This window comes from Bubalus bubalis, chromosome 7 (genome assembly GCF_019923935.1).
Source record: "Bubalus bubalis isolate 160015118507 breed Murrah chromosome 7, NDDB_SH_1, whole genome shotgun sequence".
Taxonomy (NCBI): domain Eukaryota; kingdom Metazoa; phylum Chordata; class Mammalia; order Artiodactyla; family Bovidae; genus Bubalus; species Bubalus bubalis.
The window spans coordinates 33,859,908-33,883,949 of NC_059163.1; the positions used below are offsets into that span (position 1 = coordinate 33,859,908).

The window sequence follows — 24,042 nt, forward strand, 5'->3', positions numbered from 1 at the left end:
AAGTGAAGAGGAACTAAAAAGCCTCTTAATGAAAGTGAAAATGGAGAGTCAAAAAGTTGGCTTAAAGCTCAACATTCAGAAAATGAAGATCATGGCATCCAGTCCCATCACTTCATGGGATATAGATGGGGAAACAGTGGAAACAGTGTCAGACTTTATTTTTCTGGGCTCCAAAATCACTACAGATGGTGACTGCAGCCATGAAATTAAAAGACGCTTACTCCTTGGAAGGAAAGTTATGACCAACCTAGATAGCATATTCAAAAGCAGAGACATTACTTTGCCAACAAAGGTCCGTCTTAGTCAAGGCTATGGTTTTTCCTGTGGTCATGTATGAATGTGAGAATTGGACTGTGAAGAAGGCTGAGCGCTGAAGAATTGATGCTTTTAAACAGTGGTGTTGGAGAAGATTCTTGAGAGTCCCTTGGACTGCAAGGAGATCCAGCCAGTCCATTCTGAAGGAGATCAGCCCTGGTATTTCTTTGGAAGGAATGATGCTAAAGCTGAAACTCCAGTACTTTGGCCACCTCATGCAAAGAGTTGACTCATTGGAAAAGACTCTGATGCTGGAAGGGATTGGGGGCAAGAGGAGGAGGGGACGACAGAGGATGAGATGGCTGGATGGCATCACTGACTCGATGGACGTGAGTCTGAGTGAACTCCGGGAGTTGGTGATAGACAGGGAGGCCTGGTGTGCTGCGATTCATGGGGTCGCAAGGAGTCGGACACGACTGAGCAACTGATCTGATCTGATCTGATGCTTATTATCTCTCTCCTTCGTTGAATCTCCTAGAAAGTATGGATCTATCTAATTAATTTGTATTTTTATTTCAGTAGATATTATTGAATAAATGAATACCTCCACCTGCTTTGGAGCCAGAGAAAAAAGATATATTAAATCTCTGCAATTCCAATAATAAGTGACTGTTTTTGAAGCATTATCTTTGCCAAAATAAAAACTATGGACAGTGCAAATTTTGTCCTGTACTCTGTGAAGATCCTGTTGCAATAAATTATCCATTAGGTTAAATCTAGAACAGCTGAGAAAATGACTCTTACATAAAATTTCTCTGAGCGATTTCCATGTATACTGCTTTGAACCTACCAATAGCACATAACTGAAAGATCAGGGAAAATGGTTTGCAGTTCAGATATGAAGAAAGAGCTTCCATAGTACAAAAATAAATTAGAAACATTTCCTCCTTCTGGGGACACTTCTGTTTAGTGGCATTGATGTTCACAAGAAGTCTGAACATGAAAGATAAACTCTATCAGGTGGACCTTTGAATTTACTTCTCCAAAATAAGAGAACAATATTCTTTCCTTTCATACTGTTGGGAAGGAAGCAAATATTTTTGCCTCACTTTGTCACACAATTTATTGATTCAAGAATATTTGTGAATTAGTTGAGCCAGTATAAAGGTAATTTTAAAAAAATACATGTTTAACACACATTCCATCTCTTTTTTAAATGAGATCCAGAGAAATTTGAACACTATGTATTTGATGATATTAAGTAATTATTTAATTCCTAGGATGTGAGTAGTAGAAAATTAAACTGATTTGGTCATTTATTGATATTTGGTGAAGCTGACTGATGGGTACGTCAGGTTCATTTTTCTTTCTATACTTTCACATATATTTGAAGTTCTCCACAATGAAAATTAAAAAATAAGTCATTGTTCATATTACTTTTAACAGATAAATGAAACATTTCATGGATCCAGACTGAGAAGACAGTATATCACATCCCAGGTTGTCCAAGTAAGGTATGTAAAACAGCCTGAAATGCACAAAAAATAAAATTTTCCTTTGCTTTCATATTTTATATTTAACAGAATATCTTTGTATAGTATATAATGAAAAGGTTAAATCTAGGGCTTCAAAACCACTAGCAGTTTCAAATGTAAAAAATATATTCAAGGTCTGCTGGGAAATTATTAAACCAGAACCACGAGTTCCAGCTCATGAAGAATATCAGGTAAGGGTTAAATGGACTTGTTTTTCATTGGAAGACACAAAGCCAAAGAGCAAATTTAAATGAGATGATGATTTCAATATAAGAAAGAACGGATAAGATAAGAGAACCAGGTACAGAATGTCTGACACAGGAGTAGCTAATATCTCAAAGATATATATCATCTTACCTGATATGACCTGGCTTCTCTCTGACTTCATCTCATACCCTCATCCTCATATAACACTTGATATCCACGCAGATCTGTTGTTATTCCTCCAATAAACATGCCAACATTGTTCCCATCACAGGGCTGTCAAAGCACAAATTACACCGGACAAAACTGAACAGACAAGGAAGACAATGTTCAAGTCTTTTGCAACAGAGAAGAGAAGCCAGAACTGTTTTATCTTCCCTGAAACAAAGCACAATAGGGTTTTTTTAAGGCTGGGGTGAGAAAGAGACCTTAGGCCATCTGTGTTTGTGATTGGCTTTGCCCAAAGAAAAGTAAACTTTTCACATATTCACAGTAAGAGAACTTGACCCAGTCTTGCAATTGTGCCTCCACCAATAAAGAAGAAAAAAAACTATAAATGATTCTGTCATCTTTCCCTGTTACATTTCATTTCATTATTTGCTATTGGCTCTTCCTACAAGGTCCATAGTGCATTTATGAAACATAGATACCTTTATGTTAGTAAATAATTGTCCCATAACATTCTGAGATTTTTAAAAACACCTCCATATACATTATCTTATGTGGTGTTTACAATAACCCAGTAAATGGCATTATCATCCCCATTATAAAGATGGAGAAGGAAACGGCAACCCACTCCAGTATTCTTGCCTGGAAAAGGCTACAGTCCATGGGGTCACAAAGAGTCGGACACCACTGAACGACTAAGCATGCACACGTTATAGAGATGAACGGTATGGAGTACAGTGCTCCTTGCCATAGTCAATGAACTGACAAATGATAGATCTAGAATACAAAGTCAGTTCCCATGAGTCTAAATCAGTCTCCCTTTACTGTTCACCATGCCAACAAAGTGCCATTTTCACTCCCTTTAAAGGAACTGGAAAACTGCCAGGAACTCTGATAACCAAAGGATAGAATGACTCCACTAAAAATGATAGAGACTCCGTAATAAAGTATAATTTCTTTGTCTTTTTCTGTTTTGCAGCCGAGCTAAAGGAAAGGTGGTAATACACACTGTGCTTAAGTTTAAATCTTATTATACAAATACTTCTGCAAAATTTCGAGATAAGATCGAAACTATTTTACGTCAGAAGCTAAACGGCAAAACTGGGTCATTATATATAGATTCTTCTTCATTTAGATTTTCAGGTAAGTCTTTTTATGTATGGAGCAGAATAATTTTCATCTTTTAATTTGAGTGTGGTGCTTTGTTGTGCAATTGAAAACAATACTGCTCTCTTTAATTATCATTTAATAGATAATGGTAATTACTTTTAACCACTGTTAAAGTAATTAAGGTCTGTGTTAATCAATTTTTAATATAATATCATTCCGTTGTTCTTGAAATCAAACTTTACTTAATTATAGATTAAAAAAAAAAACTATCATGGTCCCAAATATAAGTCCCAAGTTTTCTTTGCGTGAACTCAAATATCAGGGTGCCAAATAGTGCTGTTTCTTTACTATGTGAGCTCATGTTTTTAGCAGATGAGTTTCCAAAAATATATTCTTGGTGGTGAATTTTCTATAAGCTGGAGAGCTGTTTTATTTCTCTGTGGTTTTGTTTTTGAAATCATCAAAGGTTGGATAAGCTATGTGAGAAGAAAGGCTCTATGACAGAGTATCTAATAGTACCCAAGGAGAGTCACATTGGGTTCCAAGTTTTCTTTGCAAAACAAGGCAATCTTAAATGTAAACTCTTATGGCTTGTTTCTGTGGGTCATGATTTCTCCCTAAGTTCTTTTGGATGTCTCAAGAATCTAGACTCCCAAATTCCAGAAATTGAGTTTAAATCTCCTTAACAGCAAATTTATTTCTTGATAAGCCTTTAATGGACTTCATTTGTTTCACTCCTATATATACTCTAATTCTTGTTCTTGGTCATGTGACAATATTGTGGAAGACGGCTTCTAAAAGACAGGGACACACATTCTCCCTTCCCAGGATAATCAGTGTTTCTCTGGTCTTGATGAAAGTACAGCCAATGCCTGGCACATCTAAGCTAGGCTATCAGTTCTCTGCTACAACAAATATGATCAAGGGAAAAAAAGTATCCCCAGCCTACAGGAAGGACTAAATGTTTGTGGAAAAAAATCCACTCCAAGTGTTCATTTGTCTGGAATAGCAAAAGGATCAAAAAGTAAAACCTGAATATGCTTCTCCTGGATAAAAAGCCATCATGTTGTTGAAATGTGACTCTCCTCAGGTTATATTAGATGCTCTGTTGTAGAGCCTTCCTTCTCACATAGCTTATCCAACCTCTGATGACCTCAAAAAAAATCACAGAGAAATAAAGCAGTTCTCCAATTTATAGAGAATTCACCAACAAGGACATATTTTTGGAAACTCATCTGCTAAAAACATGAGCTCATGTAGTTAAGAAACAGCATTATATTCCTGGTATTCCTCCAGACTTTAAGAACATTAAATAGGATCCCAGGAAAATGAACTTTCTGAAGGTATTTTCTAGGTTTATGGCTTTTCTCTGTAGTTTTATTTATTACAGTGCATCCTACAAGTTTCTGAAGAGTAGTGACTGGTAAGTGCAATACACTTAAGTACATACAGTGCTTTGGTACTGTCTTAGCCTCCACCTGTTGCCTAGAAACTCCCTCTCTCTCCTCCCATCACCTCTTATCAGAAGCTAGATGTGCCATGAAACTGACTGGGCGTTCACAGGTGCAGGATCAAACTCAGAAGCCAACTGGGCTAGGCCTCTAAAATCACAATGAAGTGACTTAACACAAGGCTCACATTCAAGACAGTTCTTACTTAAAGAGATTATGAATATTCACTGGTCACCACGTAAATGGATCTCTGGCTTAGGGATTTATGAAAGCTTATTTAGGTAGCCAAGGTTGCTGTCAAAGCATCTTATTGAATAACCTGACCTTATTGTTGCCTGGTTAGTTGGGTTGCCTAGTACCTGCTAAGTATGTCAAGGTTGTGGATTTCATTTTCATACAAGCTGCTAACACAGAGGAAAAAGACATCACTGACCAGTGCTCTAAGCTACAATGAATTGCTGAATACAATATCCAGTGTTCCTATATTATCATGCTTAGAAGAGTGCATGTAGATAACGATATGCATAAACTCTGAATCATCTGGATGATACTTTAGGTGCATAAAAGTTTCATCACAACAAAAGCCACCTGGGATTTTTGAGCTTAATCCCCTTCCAGAACCCCAGTTGAGAAAGACTGATGGCAAGTTTGGCACATATATGTTCTAGCAAACATTGTTATCCCCTGATTTAAGATGTAAAGAATGCCTTAATTACTAAGAACTGTGAACATAATATGTAATTTAATTTCCCACTTACTCATGAATTCCAAGAAAATGACACTTGCAACTACTGTGCTAGGTACTAACAGTCAGTATTGATGGTGTATTCTTCAGTGAGAGATCAACATTTCTCCATCAGTTATAAACTTACTAGATCAGAGGATTTTCAAATTGACCAATGAGCATAAAACCTAGAGAACAACATATAGTTTTCCCCTGCCCATGATAGAACAGTTTTCTGAAAAAAACTCTCAGGGGCTTCAGTGGTAAAAGATTTTATGCATTCCCAAACCCCTAAATTTATATTCACTTATGCTTTATGCTTAAACAATATTATATTCTTTTAAAAATAGAGATGATAACCTCAATAGTTATAATTAGTTAACACAATTTTTCTTTTATAAAGTCCTTTGTAAATTATAAGGTCATGCTTACATGATCTTGTTGTTTCACAGCTTAAGAATCACAACAGAACATACATATGATACTTATGTTCATGTAATTAAAATTTTAATGCAAAGAAAGAAAAAACAAGTAAAGCATTGCAAGTGATATATCACCCAGCAAGTCGATCTCACAATATGATGCACTTGACTATCACTGCCATAAACTATTAAGCCAAGAGCTAAGAAGAAAATGTAATGCTAGATGTACCAAGTACACAGCTGCAAGGATGACCATATTGTGTTTCTCTCCTGGAAGCTCTGGAAGGAAAAATCAGAATCATTTTTTGTAAAAAACAAAAAAATAGCCTCATAAACTGAAGTGAGGTTTTTTAATAAAATTCAACTTTATAGTTGAATGTTCATGACTTTAATGGGCATACTTAAGGATATGACTGTAACTTGTTTTAAAAAGTAATTATTATTTCCTGCAGACAAATGTCTTGTACATACTGCTATACTTAACCATCTACTGATTAAGCATGAAAAATATTTTAAATATTTATCCTAAATCATAATTGGTTAAAGTAAAAACTCAATTATGTAGAACTAATAGAAATTCATACACAAGGATGGTCATCCTGACCCACTATTAAGGGTTTTACAGGAAGAATGAAACTCTGGTCTTGCACTCATTTGTGAACAACTGGCTAATGCTTAGATATAAATCATGTTAGTAGAACACACCTTTTTCATATGGCTTGATCCTGAGATGCTGCATAGGTTCATTTGTAACACATTTTAAGCAACTTTATCCAATAATTCTTAGGTAAATTCTAGAGGACATTTTTTCAAAGTATGTTGCCTCCCACAGTGTCCTTTCTCAACCAAGAACCAATCTTCAGCTCCACAAACATGTTTTATCTGCAAAGTATGTCTTAAAATAGTCTCAGTAGTATAAGACCTTGACCAGAGACAATTCTTTGAAATAAGTCTTTCTAAATAGGCAAATTTCCTGCTGTTGCTGCTAAGTCGCTTCAGTCTTGTCCAACTCCGTGAGACCCCATAGATGGCAGCCCACCAGGCTCCCCCATCCCTGGGATCCTGAAGAGTTTATATTTCATCTTTTTAACAAAACAGAAAAATTCTCTTTAAAATTATATTTTTACAAAAATCTTTCTCAAACCTACCACCTCCTCTTTGACATTACTATGGACATCCACTAATTTAGAGTGGATGTTGTAGTGCCCTCAGAGCATTTAAGGGAATGAAGAGATATTAATGCCTTCACCAAATAAACCCCAATACTGGAGTTTTGAGCTCTCATATTTGTTCATTTTCATACTTCAATGTCAAGTCAAATTCTTGCTGTCACTTTTATTCTCTCTGTTCTTTCTCCTACCTTCTTCAAATTCATCTTAAAATGTTACATTTTAAAATTTTAAATTATTTTAAAATGTTTTATAGTAATTTCTATATTAAAATTGGAAAAATGAAATAGCCTTTCAATTAAGGTGTATTGAGCTTCCTTATTTAGTTATATAAGCTTTAGTGAGCTTATATTCTTGACATATCTTTTGATATAGCTTTTGACTTCTCAGATACCCTTTTTTCCTGATTGTTGACTTTATTGCAGAGAATGTTTCCAGGTTTACCAAGAGATATGGAGCACTATTCCTGTTGGCAATTCAAAATGTCTTTCAATAAAGCCAGGAATTTGTTTCAAATAATATTTAAGTTATTTTTCAAATGCAAGTTTGAAATATATGTTATTGAATGATACAGTTATTAGACATTGTCCAGATATTTTAAAGAATTTAAAACTTATTAATAGTCATTTCATTAAAAGACTCACTATCAATACGGCCCACAAGAGACACTGCCACAAAATTATCCATGAACTAAGAATGATCCTGCAAATGAATCATCCTTATTTTTTAATCTCTAAAAAGGAAAAAACATAATTTACAATAGTTATTTTTGATAGTTAACACTAAGTTTAAATGATTAATGCTAAAACACTGCCTCTAGTGAGCCAACTCAGTTACTTGCCTGAACTACCTGTTAGATTATCTAGAATGACTGACACTCTAGATCAAAAGAGGCATCCTATTAGCTGACCAGACCCCACAGATTTTTTTAGTGAAGTTCTAAATTCATCTTACCAATTTAGATCCAGTATACCTGAGATGAATCCTGAATTTCTGCCCTATGCTATCTGCATCATATCTTTTCCTTGATACTTCTTGTGACTGAATTCCCAATCTGGTTCTCTATTCTGTATTGTACAACAATTTCTATTTTAGTAATTTGTGGTTTCTACATTTTCATTCTCAAGCTGAAGTTTCTCTTAGAAACTTAGCCATTTGGACTGGTATCCTAATAGCTATGATAGCTCTTGTCACCTACCCATAAAATTACTGGAATCTTGTATTCATGGCTTCCCAGGTGACACAGTTGTAAAAAAATCTGCTGCTAATGCAGGAGACACAAAAGTCATGGGTTTGATCCCTAGGTTGGGAAGATCCCCTGGAGAAGGAAATGGCAACCCACTCCAGTATTCTTGCCTGGAAAGTTTCATGAACAGAGCAACCTGGCAAGCTACATAACCCATGGGGTCACAAAGAGTCAGGCACAACTGAGCACAAGATCCTTGTACCCGTGGCTTTTAACACCTGCAAACCAGACACTACTGTCCTGACTAAAGTCTGGCATTATTCATCTGAGTTTATATGATGGTAAATTTTGTGCCAACTTGACTGTGCCATTCCATGTGCCCAGTTATCTGTTTAAACATATTCCTGGCTTCTGTGAGGATGTTTTCAGAAGACATCAGCATTTGAATGGGTGGACTGACTCATTGCTCTCTCCAATATGGGTGAGCATAATCCAATCCATTGAGGGCCTAAACAGAGCAGAAGGATAGAGGAAGAGTGAATTCTCTCTCTCTGCATGGCTGATTGAATTGGAGCATTGGTTTTCTCCTGCCCTCAGACTGGCAGTGCATTTCTCAGGCCTTTGACTAGAATGACAGCACTCTCTTGGTCTCCAGCTAACAAATGGCATATTGTGGGGTTTCTCAGCCTCCATAATTGCCTGTGAGCCAATTCCTCATAATATATATGTTTCTCTAGAGAACTCTGACTAATACAGACTGCCATAGAGCACTGTAAGCTACCATCAAGCCCAAATAAACTCAAATTTATTATGGGCTTTTGGAAATCCCACTTGCCTTACATACTCCTAAGAGTCAAACTGTGCATATAGCTAGAGCAACTCTCCTATCTCTTTTCAAGTCTGACCTGGTTGCCTTTCATTTCCCAGGAACTTAACCCTTTGAAGCCACAGAATTCCATATGCTCAGCTTGAGTGTCTTATAATATAATATATATTAAAAGTGATTAGTTTTAGGTTAAAGAGTTTGTGCTTTGGTAGTTATAAGGGTCCATTAAAATCCATTAAATCATGAAAGACCTGTAATGAAAGGTCTCTTTTCTAAAATTTTTATCTGATACTATTGTGTAAGATGAACTAGTGGGGAAAGTCTTTAAGCAAAGAGATCAGTTAGGAAAGAATTGCAACTGTCCAAGTGTGAAGAATTAAAAACCTGAAATATAATAGTGAAAATAATATTACAAATAATAAACATGTCAAAGAGATTATACTTAAAGAATTGACAGAACTTAAGACTGGATATGAGACACAACAGTGAAAGGAACAGAATACAACGTCCAAGTTTTAAGTCTGAGTAATCAGTGAGATGATAACTTCACCAAGAATAGATGAAAAGGTAGGAGAAAAAAAGGTTTATAAATAATCAATCAGGGATACATAATGTTACCTTCTAAGAAGATGGACTGGATACACTTTTCCATATTTCTCTCACTAAATACAGCTTAGACCCCTAAGTATTACAAATAAAACAGATATAAGAGCCCAGACTGGCTAGTGACCTCAGGGCCCAACAACATGGTGAGACTCACGGGTTTGTTTTATATATCCGGGAATTGGAACTGAAGAGGCCGGCAGTCCCAAAACTTCCAAGGATACAGGAGAAATCATCTTTACATATTAAAAGACTCAGTTAAATAGCATTGTCTCTAAATTGATATACAAGATCATAATTTTAGGAAAAAATACGGGAGGAAATCTTTGGCATCTAGGGCTAGGTAGAGTTCTTTAGACTTGACACCGAAAGCATGTTTCAAAATAAGAAAAAATAATGAATTGGATTTCATCAATGTTCAAATTTTTCTCTGTGTAATATAACCTGCTGCTGCTGCTGCTGCTAAGTCACTTCAGTCATGTCCAACTCTGTGCGACCCCATAGATGCCAGCCTACCAGGCTCCCCCATCCCTGGAATTCTCCAGGCAAGAACACAGGAGTGGGTTGCCATTTCCTTCTCCAATGAGTGAAAGTGAAGTTGCTCAGTCGTGTCCAACTCTTAGCGACCCCAAGGACTGCAACCTACCAGGCTCCTCTGTCCATGGGATTTTCCCGGCAAGAGTACTGGAGTGGGGTGCCTTCTCCTGTTAAGAGGAGGAAAAGACAAACTACACACTTGGAAAAAATATTTGCACCTACACATCAAATGACTAGAGTCTAGAATATAAAAAGAACTATCAAGACTCAGTGAGAAAACAAACAATCCATTCAGAAAATGGAGAAAAAAACGTGAAGATACATTTGACCAAAAGGAATATATAGATGGCAAATAAGCACATGAACAGATGCTCAATATCGTTAGCAATTAAGGAAATACAACTTAAAACTGCAATGAGATATTGCTACACACTTTAGAGATGGCTAACAAATTCTAGCAAGAATGAGGAGAAGCTGAATCACTCATACGATGCCTGTGGGAATGTACAATGGTACATTCACTCTGGAAAACTCTTTGGTAATTTCTCAAAAAAAGCAAGCATGCAACTACCATATAACCCAGCAGTGGCACTCCTTGTCATTATCTCAGACAAATAGTGAGTTGTGTTCAAACAAAAATTTATGCATGAATGTTTATAGGAGCTTTATTCCTAATAGCCAAAAGCTAAAACAACCTAGGTAACCTTCAACAAGTGATGGTTAAATAAACTCAGGTACATCATGACATGGAATACTTCTCAACAAAAAAAAGAAATTGAATATTTAAAGAAGCCAGTCCAAAAAGTTACATCTTGTATGTGTCTACTTATATGAATATATGACATTCTTGAAGTGACAAAATTACAGAAAGGGAAACAAATTAGTGTTTGCCAGGGACTAAGAATCATGGAAAAATCAAGAGAGTTCCAGAAAAACATCTATTTCTGCTTTACTGACTATGCCAAAGCCTTTGACTGTGTGGATCACAATAAACTATGGAAAATTCTGAAAGAGATGGGAATACCAGACCACCTGACCTACCTCTTGAGAAATTTGTATGCAGGTCAGGAAGCAACAGTTAGAACTGGACATGGAACAACAGACTGGTTCCAAATAGGAAAAGGAGTTCGTCAAGGCTGTACAGTGTCACCCTGCTTATTTAACTTATATGCAGAGTACATCATGAGAAACGCTGGACTGGAAGAAACACAAGCTGGAATCAAGATTGCAGGGAGAAATATCAATAACCTCAGATATGCAGATGACACCACCCTATGGCAGAAAGTGAAGAGGAACTCAAAAGCCTCTTGATGAAAGTGAAAGTGGAGAGTGGAAAAGTTGGCTTAAAGTTCAACATTCAGAAAACGAAGATCCTGGCATCCGGTCCCATCACTTCATGGGAAATAGATGGGGAAACAGTGGAAACAGTGTCAGACTTTATTTTTTGGGGCTCCAAAATCACTGCAGATGGTGACTGCAGCCATGAAATTAAAAGACGCTTACTCCTTGGAAGGAAAGTTATGACCAACCTAGATAGCATATTCAAAAGCAGAGACATTACTTTGCCAACAAAGGTCCGTCTAGTCAAGGCTATGGTTTTTCCAATGGTCATGTATGGATGTGAGAGTTGGACTGTGAAGAAGGCTGAGGACTGAGAATTGATGCTTTTGAACTGTGGTGTTGTAGAAGACTCTTGAGAGTCCCTTGGACTGCAAGGAGATCCAGCCAGTCCATTCTGAAGGAGATCAGTCCTGGGATTTCTTTAGAAGGAATGAGGCTAAAGCTGAAACTCCAGTACATGCGAAGAGTTGACTGATTGGAAAAGACTCTGATGCTGGGAGGGATTGGGAGCAGGAGGAGAAGGGGACGGCAGAGGATGGGATGGCTGGATGGCATCACTGACTCGATGGACGTGAGTCTGAGTGAACTCCGGGAGTTGGTGATGGACAGGGAGGCCTGGCGTGCTGCGATTCATGGGGTCGCAAAGAGTCGGACATGACTGAGTGACTGAACTGAACTGAACTGAAGAAGGCAATAGAGTGGGAGAAAACAAGTGTGGCTATAAAAGAGCAATGTGACCAATTCTTGTGGTGATGGAAATGTTCTGTAATTTAGCACCATCATTGTCAATATCCTGGCTATGATATTGTAGTATAGTTTTGAAGATTTTAACCTTTACAACATCTTTGCAAGATATTACCTTTGGTAGAAATTGGGTACCAGAGTACATAAGCGGTGTTTATTGCATCTACATCTGAATGCACTATTATAACAAAATGATCATTTTTTAATTGCACTGATGAGTTTGGTTCCTATCTCTCATGCTCCTAGATCTCTGAATTGCTGCATAACAAATATTATTTAAATGAGTCATAGTATGAGTTTCGTTTCATAAAAAGACATAAAAAGTCTTATGAATAAAAAGTCTTTTATGAAAAAACATTCATTAAAAAGTCTTGATAAAAAAAGACATGTTTTTAATGTCTTTGAAAATTTTGAACATCTTTTCAAACTAGCATAATGGATTACTTCTACTAAAACATAATAATATTTTATCTTCTGTTCCAGAAGCCTGAAACCTTTTGACATTCATAAACACTTTATATAAGATTGTGAAGGTACTAAAATTATGTACAAAGCCAGTTTTATTTTTTCTTCTTTATTACTGATAAGTTGCATATGATTCTTTAATTCCTACATTAAATAGCTGAAAGTACCATATACTAAATGCCAGTTTTAATGTTTTATTCTCCTTCAATTGATTTCTGTTTCTGATAAAATATGCAGAGCCTTTTATTAAAGCTCTGCATATTTTGAAGAGCCTTTATTAAAGCTCATAATGTGAGATAAAATCAATAAGGACAAGATAAGGCATTAAAAATATTAAAAGCTCTTTTTTGAAAAAAGAAAAATCTTTCTCAAGTCTGTCAATTCAGGCCACAAAGAAACTTAAAAATTTCAGAAATTTTTCCCAAACCAGTTTTTCTATTCTTTTAAAATAGCGTATCTTTATACTCTCTGCATTTTTTGTCTCCTATGTAGAATTTCCAAAGAAACACACGAGTCCTACATGTTCTGAGTAAGAAAAAAATAGTTGTGGTTTGTCTATAATGACAGCTCATTTGTTCAACTTCAAAAACCATGTAATTGTCATGGATTTACTCATAAGTAATGCATAAAATAAGTCTATAAATTCTGTCATAGTTGTAATTGAATCTATTAATCACTGCCTGAATATTATTTCTCTGTGTTTTTTTTTCAATATATACAGTTCCCAGAAGAATTTTTACTTTAGGAAAGATATATTTAAAACAAGAAACTTGAAATAAGTTTCAGAGAAAAAATTTAGTTTGTTCAGAATGAACAAGTGAATACTACCAGATGATGGTTATTTTGAATCAAAAACTACTATATCCAAATTGGCAAGGCAATATGAAGTTAAGCAATTATTTGAGAAGAGGGAGATAAGAAGGAAAGCTTCATGGAGAAGCTACATCTCAAGATGAGTCTTAAAGAAGTAAATGGGCATGAAATGAAAGAAATCCACAAAGTCATTCTCTGTGGGATGCAACATGAGAGCTGTAGCATCCAAATGCAAACTCCACAAAGTGTCTAGGTATGTGGGAGATCCAGACTAGAAACTCTCCAAACCGAAAATGCTAATCTGAAATATGACCTTCCTGTCCAACATTATCCACTGAGTCCTATATCAACATAATTGTCTAAAGATACTTCTCAGTACATGTACTGTCCTCTCTTCATTATGGCAATTTTTTATACTGCTTCCAAAACAAAACCAACAAAGTCATTGGAGAAGCATTTGTAATATCCAAATAAAAATAGATGCTTCCTATCTTTCATATTTTCCTTCAGTGAATAGTTCTACCTTTCAAGCTACCGCCTGTGTATACATCTGGTTATTTAATTGATTTATAAATAATTATTTAAATATAAATAAAATATTTTAAAATTTTATCTTCAGAGTCAGAATGGCAAACATATTAAAGATCTGTACTGTGAATAACTAATCTACATCACTTTGATAGTATTACAAATGATATATAATATCAAACCACAGAGATAATTTTCAGTCTATTAGAAACATAAAGAAAAGGATTTATTGAGGCTAACTATGCAGCCAAATGACTATTTAAAACCTGCAGTGAGTGATTCGGGGATTCAGATTTTGTTCAACCACAATCCAGGTCCACGTTCTGTTCCTTTGCCTTTCAATGTAGATCAGTCATATAATGCTCCAGAGTAGCTTTTTTGGTGAATACATTGTGAATAAACTTACCTAGTAGGAGATGATCATTTCTCTGTCAGAAAACAATTTTATTTGTAGCAGTATCTTGCTCAGTATGTCCCTGTATGTTTAAAGGTTTTCAGAAATTTACTACATGAATATTTTAAAATAGCTCATAAAACACACTTTGTAAGATAATTCAGCTGATCTCCTGAATTATCAGGAATTTGTAAGATAATTCAGCTGATATTTTTACTGCTGTAACCCTGGGAAAACTATCTGAAAAGTAGGGTTAATCAGTTAACTTAACATTGGATTCATGTAAAGTAATAACTTTACCTGCATTCCTGCTTAGTTACTCAGTCATGTATGACTCTTTGCAACCCCATGGACTGCAGCCCACAGGCTCCTCTGTCCATAGGGATTCTCCCCCGGGCAAAAATGGTGGGTTGCCATGCCCTCCTCCAGGGGATCTTCCCAACCCAGGGATCAAACCGAGGTCTCCCGCATTGCAGGTGGATTCTTTACCATCTGAGCCACCAGGAAAGCCCAATAAATTCACCTCAGTGGAGGTAAAGCCCATGGTATATGTAAAAATTATATTATAAATGTATCCACTGCTACTGTAAAATTCTTCCTTATTGGAACCATATAGCTCAGTTTCCATTATTATTATGCTTCAGACTTCTTTCTTAAGAAATAAACTATCCACTGGATAGCAGACTTTTAGAGCCCTCATTCTTACCAGTGCATCCAAAGTTGCATTTCTTACTTCCTAACCTCAAAAAGACACCAAATATGAAATAATAGTCATGGATTTGCAACACTACAGGTCCAAAAGTCCATTTAGAGAGCACTTATGAGAGTGAAAAAGTAAAAGTGTTAGTTGCTCAGTCATGTCCGACTCTGCGATCCATGGACTATAGCCCACCAGGCTCCTCTGTCCATGGAATTCTCCAAGCAAGAATACTGGAGTGGGTAGCCATTCCCTTCTCCAGGAGATCCTACTCTAATTTTCAGTAGTAAGTGAATTATGCCTATTTTGCTCCAGTAAAATTAATTCTTTGACTCCTCCCCTAAAGAATGGTGTCAACTGTTCCCATTCTCCCCATCATCCCTCTATGCTAGGTGTATCCAATTTTCTATGCATACATCTAACATAGTACTTATCACATAATGTTATCTATTTAATTGCACATCTCTTCCACAACACTCCAAGTTCATTGAGGACAGGGCCCACGTCTCTCCTTTGATTCCTGGCCCATTGGAGAAGACCAATGCTAAAATTAGCTGAGCTGCTTTTTAAAACTGCTTTTTCATATTATTCTTTGCTGGAATCTCCTCCTTAGCAAGGGCAATGCCATTGTTTTTGTCACTTCCTTTATGTGGTACATTGTAAACAGATTATCTTAGGTTACAGCACTAACTCCCTGATTCAGAGGTAAATCCATAAGAGTCCCAGCCCTCAAGTGTGAGCCAGGGGCTCACAGAGTTAGGATAGAAACACAAACAGCCATAGCAGTGACTCAGTCAAAAACAATGATGACTTCAGTCATTTCCCCATTCATCATCCTGTCTTCCACCTTCCCAAGATATACTTGTTATTTTAAGCTCTAAAATAATACAGCTATTAAAAGTAAGTTCTAATTTAAAGACATTTCTTCTTTTTAGAAAGTAATACATCAATAAAGAAAACTTCAAAGAAAGAAGAAAGTCTGCCAATAAGTTAGGATTTCTAAACAATTAATTCTTATAGGAATTAACATTTTTCCAATTGAATTGGAAAATTATTTCCCAAAATATTAATACAGTTTGATATATTTTACCAATCACATAAAGCTCAAAATCAAACTGCACAAGTATAATGTTGAGTAAAAATTAGTTTCTGGAAAGCAGTCATAAAGGATTAGATGGAAATATGCCATCTGTTTAAGTACGTGTGGCTCATACTTACTCATAGTCCATCTAACTGCTGAATTGCTCCTGCCTTTTTGTTCAGGCAGGTTGACTTTCTGGTAAAGAATGCTTTTGTCTCCCTGATTCGTTGTGCAACCTAATATAAGAGTGTAATTGTCATTGGCATATATAAGTGGATACTCCCTCTGGGTTTATAGAAATCAAGAGCACAATAAAAAATAAACTACATTGGCATTTATACTATTTAACTCATAGAACACCTGGTGATTTTTTTTTGAAGAGCAACTCCTAAGAAGAAATGCCTCATAGGTTTACAGTTCTCTGCATCTGAAACTTGGGACATAATTGTCATTCATTTACTCACCCTCTCCTCACACAGTTTGCACGTGAATTAAACAGGTTTGCAATTCTGCAGGAATTGGAGAGGCATAGCAAAATTATCTGGAGTAAATCTTACTCTAGAATATTCCCTAGATATCTAGGAATGAGTAAGAAATGATTATTAAAATATATTTTTATCCAAAATGAATGAGAAGTGGAATGGCACACTTAACTGAATGTTCTGAATAATGGAAACTTACTATACAAAATGTATTGATTTCTAAATGAGCAAAATACAGCAAAATGCATGTAACACCAAAAAATTCATTAAATGTAACAACATATCACTCTTTCCTGGTTACAAGCATTATTTTTTCTGTTATATAGTTGTTTTAGTGTCATAGCCTGCTTTCTCGAAAAGCAGAGCCTGAGACAGACACTTATATGCAGTAATTGATCTGAGAAAGAATAAAGGATAGAAAGAGTAAAATGGGGAGAAGAAGTTGACCATTACTAGCAGCAACCCTGGCTTCATCTCACTGGACGTTTTGAATTTTATTTCCCCTGTGACTAACAGGGGAAACATTTTTGCATCAGCTCTCATCCTATTCTGGCTCTAACAGAGTTACTGCCCCTATCTATTATTGTCCATCTGGGAATGTCCAGTGGTTTCCTTCTAGCAGAAACTGAAAAGTCCTAGGTACTGACTTGAGAAAGTCATCTGTTACTCCTGAGATGAGCAGATCCAAATCTGTGTGGAACTGGTAACCATACTGTGGCCAGGATAATTGGGCCAAGAGCATTCAAAGTGGCACCCCAAAAAAAAGGGGGTTAAATGCATTTAGTATTTAATGATTTGTATTCAAGATGTCGTGAAAGATCACCATTTTTCATATATTTTAGTATTTTTGAGGACCCAGACTTCTTTCTCAAATAACTTGTAATGGGGAATTTGAGAATCTTTTTAGAAACAGAAAAATAAATACTAAGATTTTATTACTCTCTATGCTAACCTATGAACATAAAAATTACATAGTCAAGACTGACTAAAATTATTATGCCTATAGAATGTGTTCTCTAAAACAAAATAGTTAATATTTTTTAAATGTGTTCATAAATCTAACTATGTCCATTTTCTTTTCCCTTGACATTTAGATATTGCAATGCCAACAGCAGAAAATTTTCTCCATACATGTAAGTTCATTAATAGTTATTTTCTAGTAAAAAATTTCTTAGATGTGGAAAAAAAAAAAGAAGTTTTACTTGAGAGTTAATGTGGTATGCACAAAGGGGCAATGGGAAGCCTTTTTTAAAAAACTGTATGAAGGTGATTCTAGATGGTCTTACATTGATACCATGGATTTAAAATGAGGAACACATTATCTCATGCCATAATGGCAGAGGGGATCTAAGTAGTGATAATTAAAAACTCAGAATCTAAACGTAGCTACACATTAATTTTGAGCCCCAGGCCTGCCAGTTACTAACTGAATAAATTTACACGGGTTACTTAACTTCTCAGACCTTCAGTTCCAAGGTATTGTGATGATAAATGGAGGTACAAGTAAGTACTTGAAAAGAGTACACGCTCCTAGTGAGCACTCAAAAGATGTCAGCTATTTTCATTTTCTATTCTGCCAATGAAAACTTCAGGCCTAAGAGCTCTCTGTGGAATTCTGATCCTAGAAGCCAAGTCCATTAGTGTGCTGAGAAGTCAGCTGCCTTACATACAAGCAGCTCCTTGCTGGCCAAGGCCTTCTGCTAGATGCTTTAAGAAATGCGATCCCCAAGGTTACTAGAACCTGGAGCACGCTGTCAGAGAGAAGCACTCCTCTTACCTGAGGTTGACTGGAACAGCTGGATTAGAGGAATCGCCCTCCAGAGCGAGGCGACACCAACCCCAATGGCTATCCTTCAGTCACAGCTTGGTTGTTCCTGAGCAACCTGGGTAATATTTAACACAAATCTGTATTAGATTGCTTTCCTCTGTGATGTATTTTGATGAAACAATCATTTAGCAACTAATAAGACATTTTAAGCTCATTTATTCCTATAAAAAACTTCAGTACTGATATGACCAAAATCCAAAATTAAGACTCTGTCGGGTTGGTAGAGAGAAGTAATCAACATAGGAATAAAAGCAGTGATAAGAAAGAGATCAGCCAATTTGTGCATCCCCCCAACTAGAACATTAAACAACCATCTATATCAATATCTGAATTTGACTTGGTTTATCTGAGATTTTAACTCTACTTTAAATAAAAGGGGAGAAGGGAGAAGCAAGAAAAATCAAACAGGATTGAAAAGAGACTACAGCGGCATGTGACATAAAGTGACATATTAAAGTGCAGTAATAGGATAAATAACAGTATCTTACTGTATAGCACAGGGAACTATATTCAATATCATATGATCAACCATAATGGAAAAAGAATATATATATATATATGTATGTATAACTGAGTCACTGTGCTGTATAGCAAAAATTAACACAGCATTGCAAATCAACTATACTTCAATAAAAAAAAAAAAAACAAGTGTAGTAAAAAAGTGATGATAGAGAGGCTGTTAGAGCTTGGTAGATTATTTGATGTTTCTGAAGCTATCACACAGAGAGCCTTTATTGTATTCCTTAAATCCTTGAAATTTTGCCATAAGACTTCTTTTGACAGAACAAAAGCTCTAAGGTGCCAGGTAAGATTTTGCAAAGACAATAACAAGGTAATACTGCAGCGGTGGCATCCAAAAGCTTAACAGAAGCAATTATCATGAATAAGTAAATCTTGGAATGAAAATTGGTGCATGGAGGTAAATTAGATTAAAATTCTGAGTAAGAGCAGAAACGGGGAAGTAGAGTCACCGAGGGGAGGTTCTAGTAGCCCAGAGAGCATTTTTGTTTTTACATTCCTCTGAAAGAAGTTGAGTAAAGGCCAACTTCCTTTAGGAGTTGTTCAAACAGAAGGGAGGATTCGGAGGAACCCTTGTAGTTTTAGGTTCTGTGTTATTTGCTTTATCCTCAGTAGCGTCCATGGTAAGGGAGTGGAAAGAAAGAGGGAAAGAAAAAGGAGTCATACTCAGTGAGTCAATATGAGGGTTCTCTCATTCAAAAATAACAACCACAAAGGCCCTGCTTCAACTCAGTGATGCTTGTGAAGAGGATGCCTTAACAACCTGAAGTTTGCGTCTCATCAAAGAGAACAATCTAGAGTCAGAAGCAATATATAAGCTTAAAGATTTCAAGAGGCTAGTGAAGGCCTTTTAAAAGTCTACATGTACCTCTTGTGTGTTTCTAATCCTTTCCACACTCAAGAAAGAATATCTCAAGATACATCTTGTCATATATAATGCATAACATCTCTATGAAGCAGTTGACCATCTAACCTTTCCAATAAATGTAAATATTCCCACTCTTGATACAAATACCTTTATCTAATTCAGAGTTTTTCAGTCTTAACTACTAACATTTTGGGCTAGAAAATCTTTTGTTTCAAGGACAGTTCATGCATTACAGGATTTTTAGCAGCATTCCTGGCCTCTACCCACTAGATAGCAGTAGCCAAACACTGGCATCCTTCCAGTTATAACAACCAAAAATGTTTCCAGATATTACAAATTACTTCTGGGGATGGGAGGTGGCATGTAAAACTGACCCCAATTGAAACCACTACTTTAATCTACGACCACTGCATTGATTTTGGCAAGTTTTATTTACTCTCCAAATTCTTATGAACAAACCTTATACATAAAAGGGTTTTGTAAAAAAAAAAAAAAAGGGTTTTGTAGTCAAATATTTTTATCTTAAGATGTCTCATGAATTACACTATATAGACTTCATTTCTACAAACATTTGAGAACTTGTTTGAGCTTCTTTTATGTGATGAGTTCTCTCCATTAGGTTCTGGAGAGAGAGAGATATATATATATAAAATATGTATGTATATTATATTATTTTAATATTATAATATATATTATTTTAATAATAATTTGTAACATTTTAATATATATAATATATATTATTTTTAAAGATATGGTTCTTACACTCTAGAAATATTTATTAATGAGACTGAGAATCTCTAGCAAAAGGTATCATAAATTGTTAAGGGACAAGCTCAGTGCTTTAAATGGATTAAGACAAGATAAGAGACTCAGAGACAGGGTCAGAAGGGTAGGATAATAGTGAAGTTATACTATTACTGCTATACAGATTTGTTTTAAAGACTTAAGAGTCTAGCAGTTTCTCTGGACCTAAATTGATGATAAAGCACAGTCTTGTTACTGAAAAGTACTGAAAACTTTGCGGCAAGGGTTAGTTCTCTTCATGTATTATTCCTTTTATCCAAGTAAAACACATTTCTCTCTACTCTGTCTCTCATCAGTATCTCATTCACATTCACATTCATTCACATTTTCTTATAAATGCTTCCTAGCAATCATTGCTTTAAACAACTGTTCACAAATTTTAAAAGCACACATTTTTCCATGCAACTTTGTAATTTGTTTTACAATTATTCCAAATTTAAACATTGAATTCCACCTACCTCTTTCAGGAGGTCATAGCAAGGACAAACACACACACAAAGGGGATGAGGATGGGGGAGAAAGATGTCCATCTATTTTGAATGAATTTTCAGGAAATCTCATGACATCAGTAAATTAGTATTAACGTCTCCAAGACTGTGTTTTTTCTCAATTAAAAGTTAATAGTGACTTATTTATAGAAAGGTAGATTGTTTAAGAATGCATGCATAAGTGGTCTCAATATCGTTATGTGCTAATGACTCCATTTTGGAGCAGGTTGTGGACATCGCAAAATTACTCGCTCTGGCAACAAGATAGCCGGGGGCATGGATGCTGAGGAAGGAGAATGGCCCTGGCAAGCTAGTCTTCAACAGAAAAATGTCCACCGATGTGGAGCCACTCTGATTAGTAACAGCTGGCTTATCACTGCTGCTCACTGTTTCCTAAAGTAAGCTCTGGACCACATAAAGTTCTCAAATTCACTCAAGTACCTAAAAGTCTGATAGGTATCTTTCAAGAATACAGCCATATAACTATGCTTTCAACTGTCCAGTATTGTGAGGTATAGCTCAAAATTACTCAATGAACTATCAGTTTTTTAAAAAAAAAAAGATATATTCAGACTGAGAGATGTTATCAACAGTGGCACATTTTGGACCAAATAATTCTTTGTTGTGGGGGGCTATCCTGTGCATTACAGAATGATTAGGAGCATCCCTGTCCTCTAGACACCAAATGTCAGTAGCATCCCCTCAAGACTGACAACCAAAAACCTCTCCAGGCATTAGTAAATGTCTCTTGGAAGACAAAATAGCTCTCAACTGAAAGTCACGAAGATGAATCTACTTAATTCAATTTCATAAGGAAACTATAAAGCCCAAACTGAATGCAGATCTGTTTCTTTCTCATCTATTACATTAGGTCTAATTTACTTAATTATAAGTATTTTAGTCCCTCCTGCAACCTTCCATATATATCTTTGTTTGAAATGATTATTTCTTTAAAGGATATATTATTATACCAAAAGTTTGCTCTTTTATACCTGAAAGTTTTTTACCCTTTTGTTTGATGGTTCGTTTCACCAATTTATGTTGACTTTATATAACACTTAATGGTTTTATATACAAACAAAAATTCCTCTCAAACTTGAGAGTTTTAAAGTGTTCCAGCAGCACTATTCAGTGCTTAACGCGTTGAATACAACCCTTGATTAACAAGTAATAGTAAAAATCAGAAATATCTTTCTATTTATCGTTTTTAATGATTATAAAAGAGAATTTTGACTATATCCTTAATTTCCATAAGTTTACTCTGTCTCATATCCTTGCACACTATTTATAAAATCTTATTTATCTTGTGTCGTTATATTTATCTTTCTAAATCCTCTTGAGTCTTTTCTGTACAAAAAATAATAATAAAATGTAGTTTCTATGAGTTACCTTTTAAAATAGAGCTTATTGACTTATTCAAAATTTATTCATGCTATCATTATTTTAACTTTGTTTCTTACGTACAGCTTTGCTTTTGTATACTTATATGCACTATGGAATTCAAAATTTATCTATTTCTTTTGCAAGTATAAGATATTAATTCCTACAACTCCAATATATAGGACTTTTAATAAATAAATCTATTTTCTTTAGTGCCAGGGATCCCAAACAATGGAATGTTAGTTTCGGGCTCCTTTTAAGTGATCCACAAATACAGCGAAGTGTCAAGGATATTATAATTCATGAAAACTACCGCTACCCCTCACACAACAATGACATCGCTGTAGTACGTCTGTCCTCACCAGTACTGTATACAAGCAATATCCGAAGAGCATGTCTTCCAGAAACTTCTTATGCATTCCCATCCAATTCTGATGTGGTGGTCACTGGATGGGGAACATTAAAGACTGATGGTGAGTTCCTAAACTTCTATCATTATATGGTTCGGGTTTTAGGAGTTTAAAAAGATACTCAGAATCACAGCTAAACCTGAGAAGTACTCTCTCTAGGTCATTTTAAAGGAGATGAAAACCAACTTCAATGACATTCATATAGAAACTATAATTTCATAGCATTTTTTATGTAACTTCACTTCCCTTAACAATGGCAGTTTTTACAGAAATGTAATATTTGAATGAATTGCTTATTACTTGAATAAGCAATTCATTCACCTCCATTTCATTTATTGATTTACTCATTCAATAAATGTTTATTTTGATCACAACCTTTATTCCAAGTACTGTCGTTTAGATATATTAGTAACTAAAATAGGCAAATATTTCCTGCCCTTACAAAGCTCACATTCTTGGCAAAGGAAGACAGACAATAATCATGAGATATAATAAATAAGATTACACAACACATTTTCTGTAGGTAAGTACCATAAAAAAAGTAAGCACCACAGAAGATTGGACATTTTTGATGGGATAAAATGAATGAACTTCTGTGACAAAGCAATACATGAGCAAAGACCATTTAAATGTGTGCATTTACATGACCCTAATAATGTAAGCATGTTGTGTTTGTGTTCATAAATGCATTTAAAAGCAGAAAAAATAAACCCCAAATTCCAAGATAGGATTATAGTAACAAACAGCAGAAAATCTAAAAATGATCATAAAATGTATATTTCTGGAGTATGAGTTTTTCATTTTGTTTTCTAAAGTATATGTGTAATAAATATAAACTCCCAAAACAATTCAAAAGTAAAAAAATTCCATCAACATGGATGGACACACTTAGTATTTCTAAATATGGTCATTTTTAACAGTAGCTGGGTGTGTTCATAACATTATTTCCTTGTAAATAAGAAAGCACACAAATACAAGTTTAAATAAAACATATGCTTTACATTGATTTT

The 24,042-nt window shown here is 35.4% G+C and overlaps 1 protein-coding gene across 1 annotated transcript in view; it reads left to right on the top strand.

Annotated features, from left to right (window-relative positions):
- LOC102392527 (transmembrane protease serine 11C) overlaps nucleotides 1-24,042 on the top strand; it is a 68,809-nt gene that overhangs the window by 34,084 nt on the left and 10,683 nt on the right. The window contains exons 4-8 of the mRNA XM_006079839.3: nucleotides 1,702-1,769; nucleotides 3,142-3,305; nucleotides 17,830-17,868; nucleotides 21,469-21,640; nucleotides 22,836-23,095. Coding sequence (XP_006079901.2) covers nucleotides 1,702-1,769; nucleotides 3,142-3,305; nucleotides 17,830-17,868; nucleotides 21,469-21,640; nucleotides 22,836-23,095 — 703 coding nt within the window. The remainder of the gene's footprint in view (nucleotides 1-1,701; nucleotides 1,770-3,141; nucleotides 3,306-17,829; nucleotides 17,869-21,468; nucleotides 21,641-22,835; nucleotides 23,096-24,042) is intronic.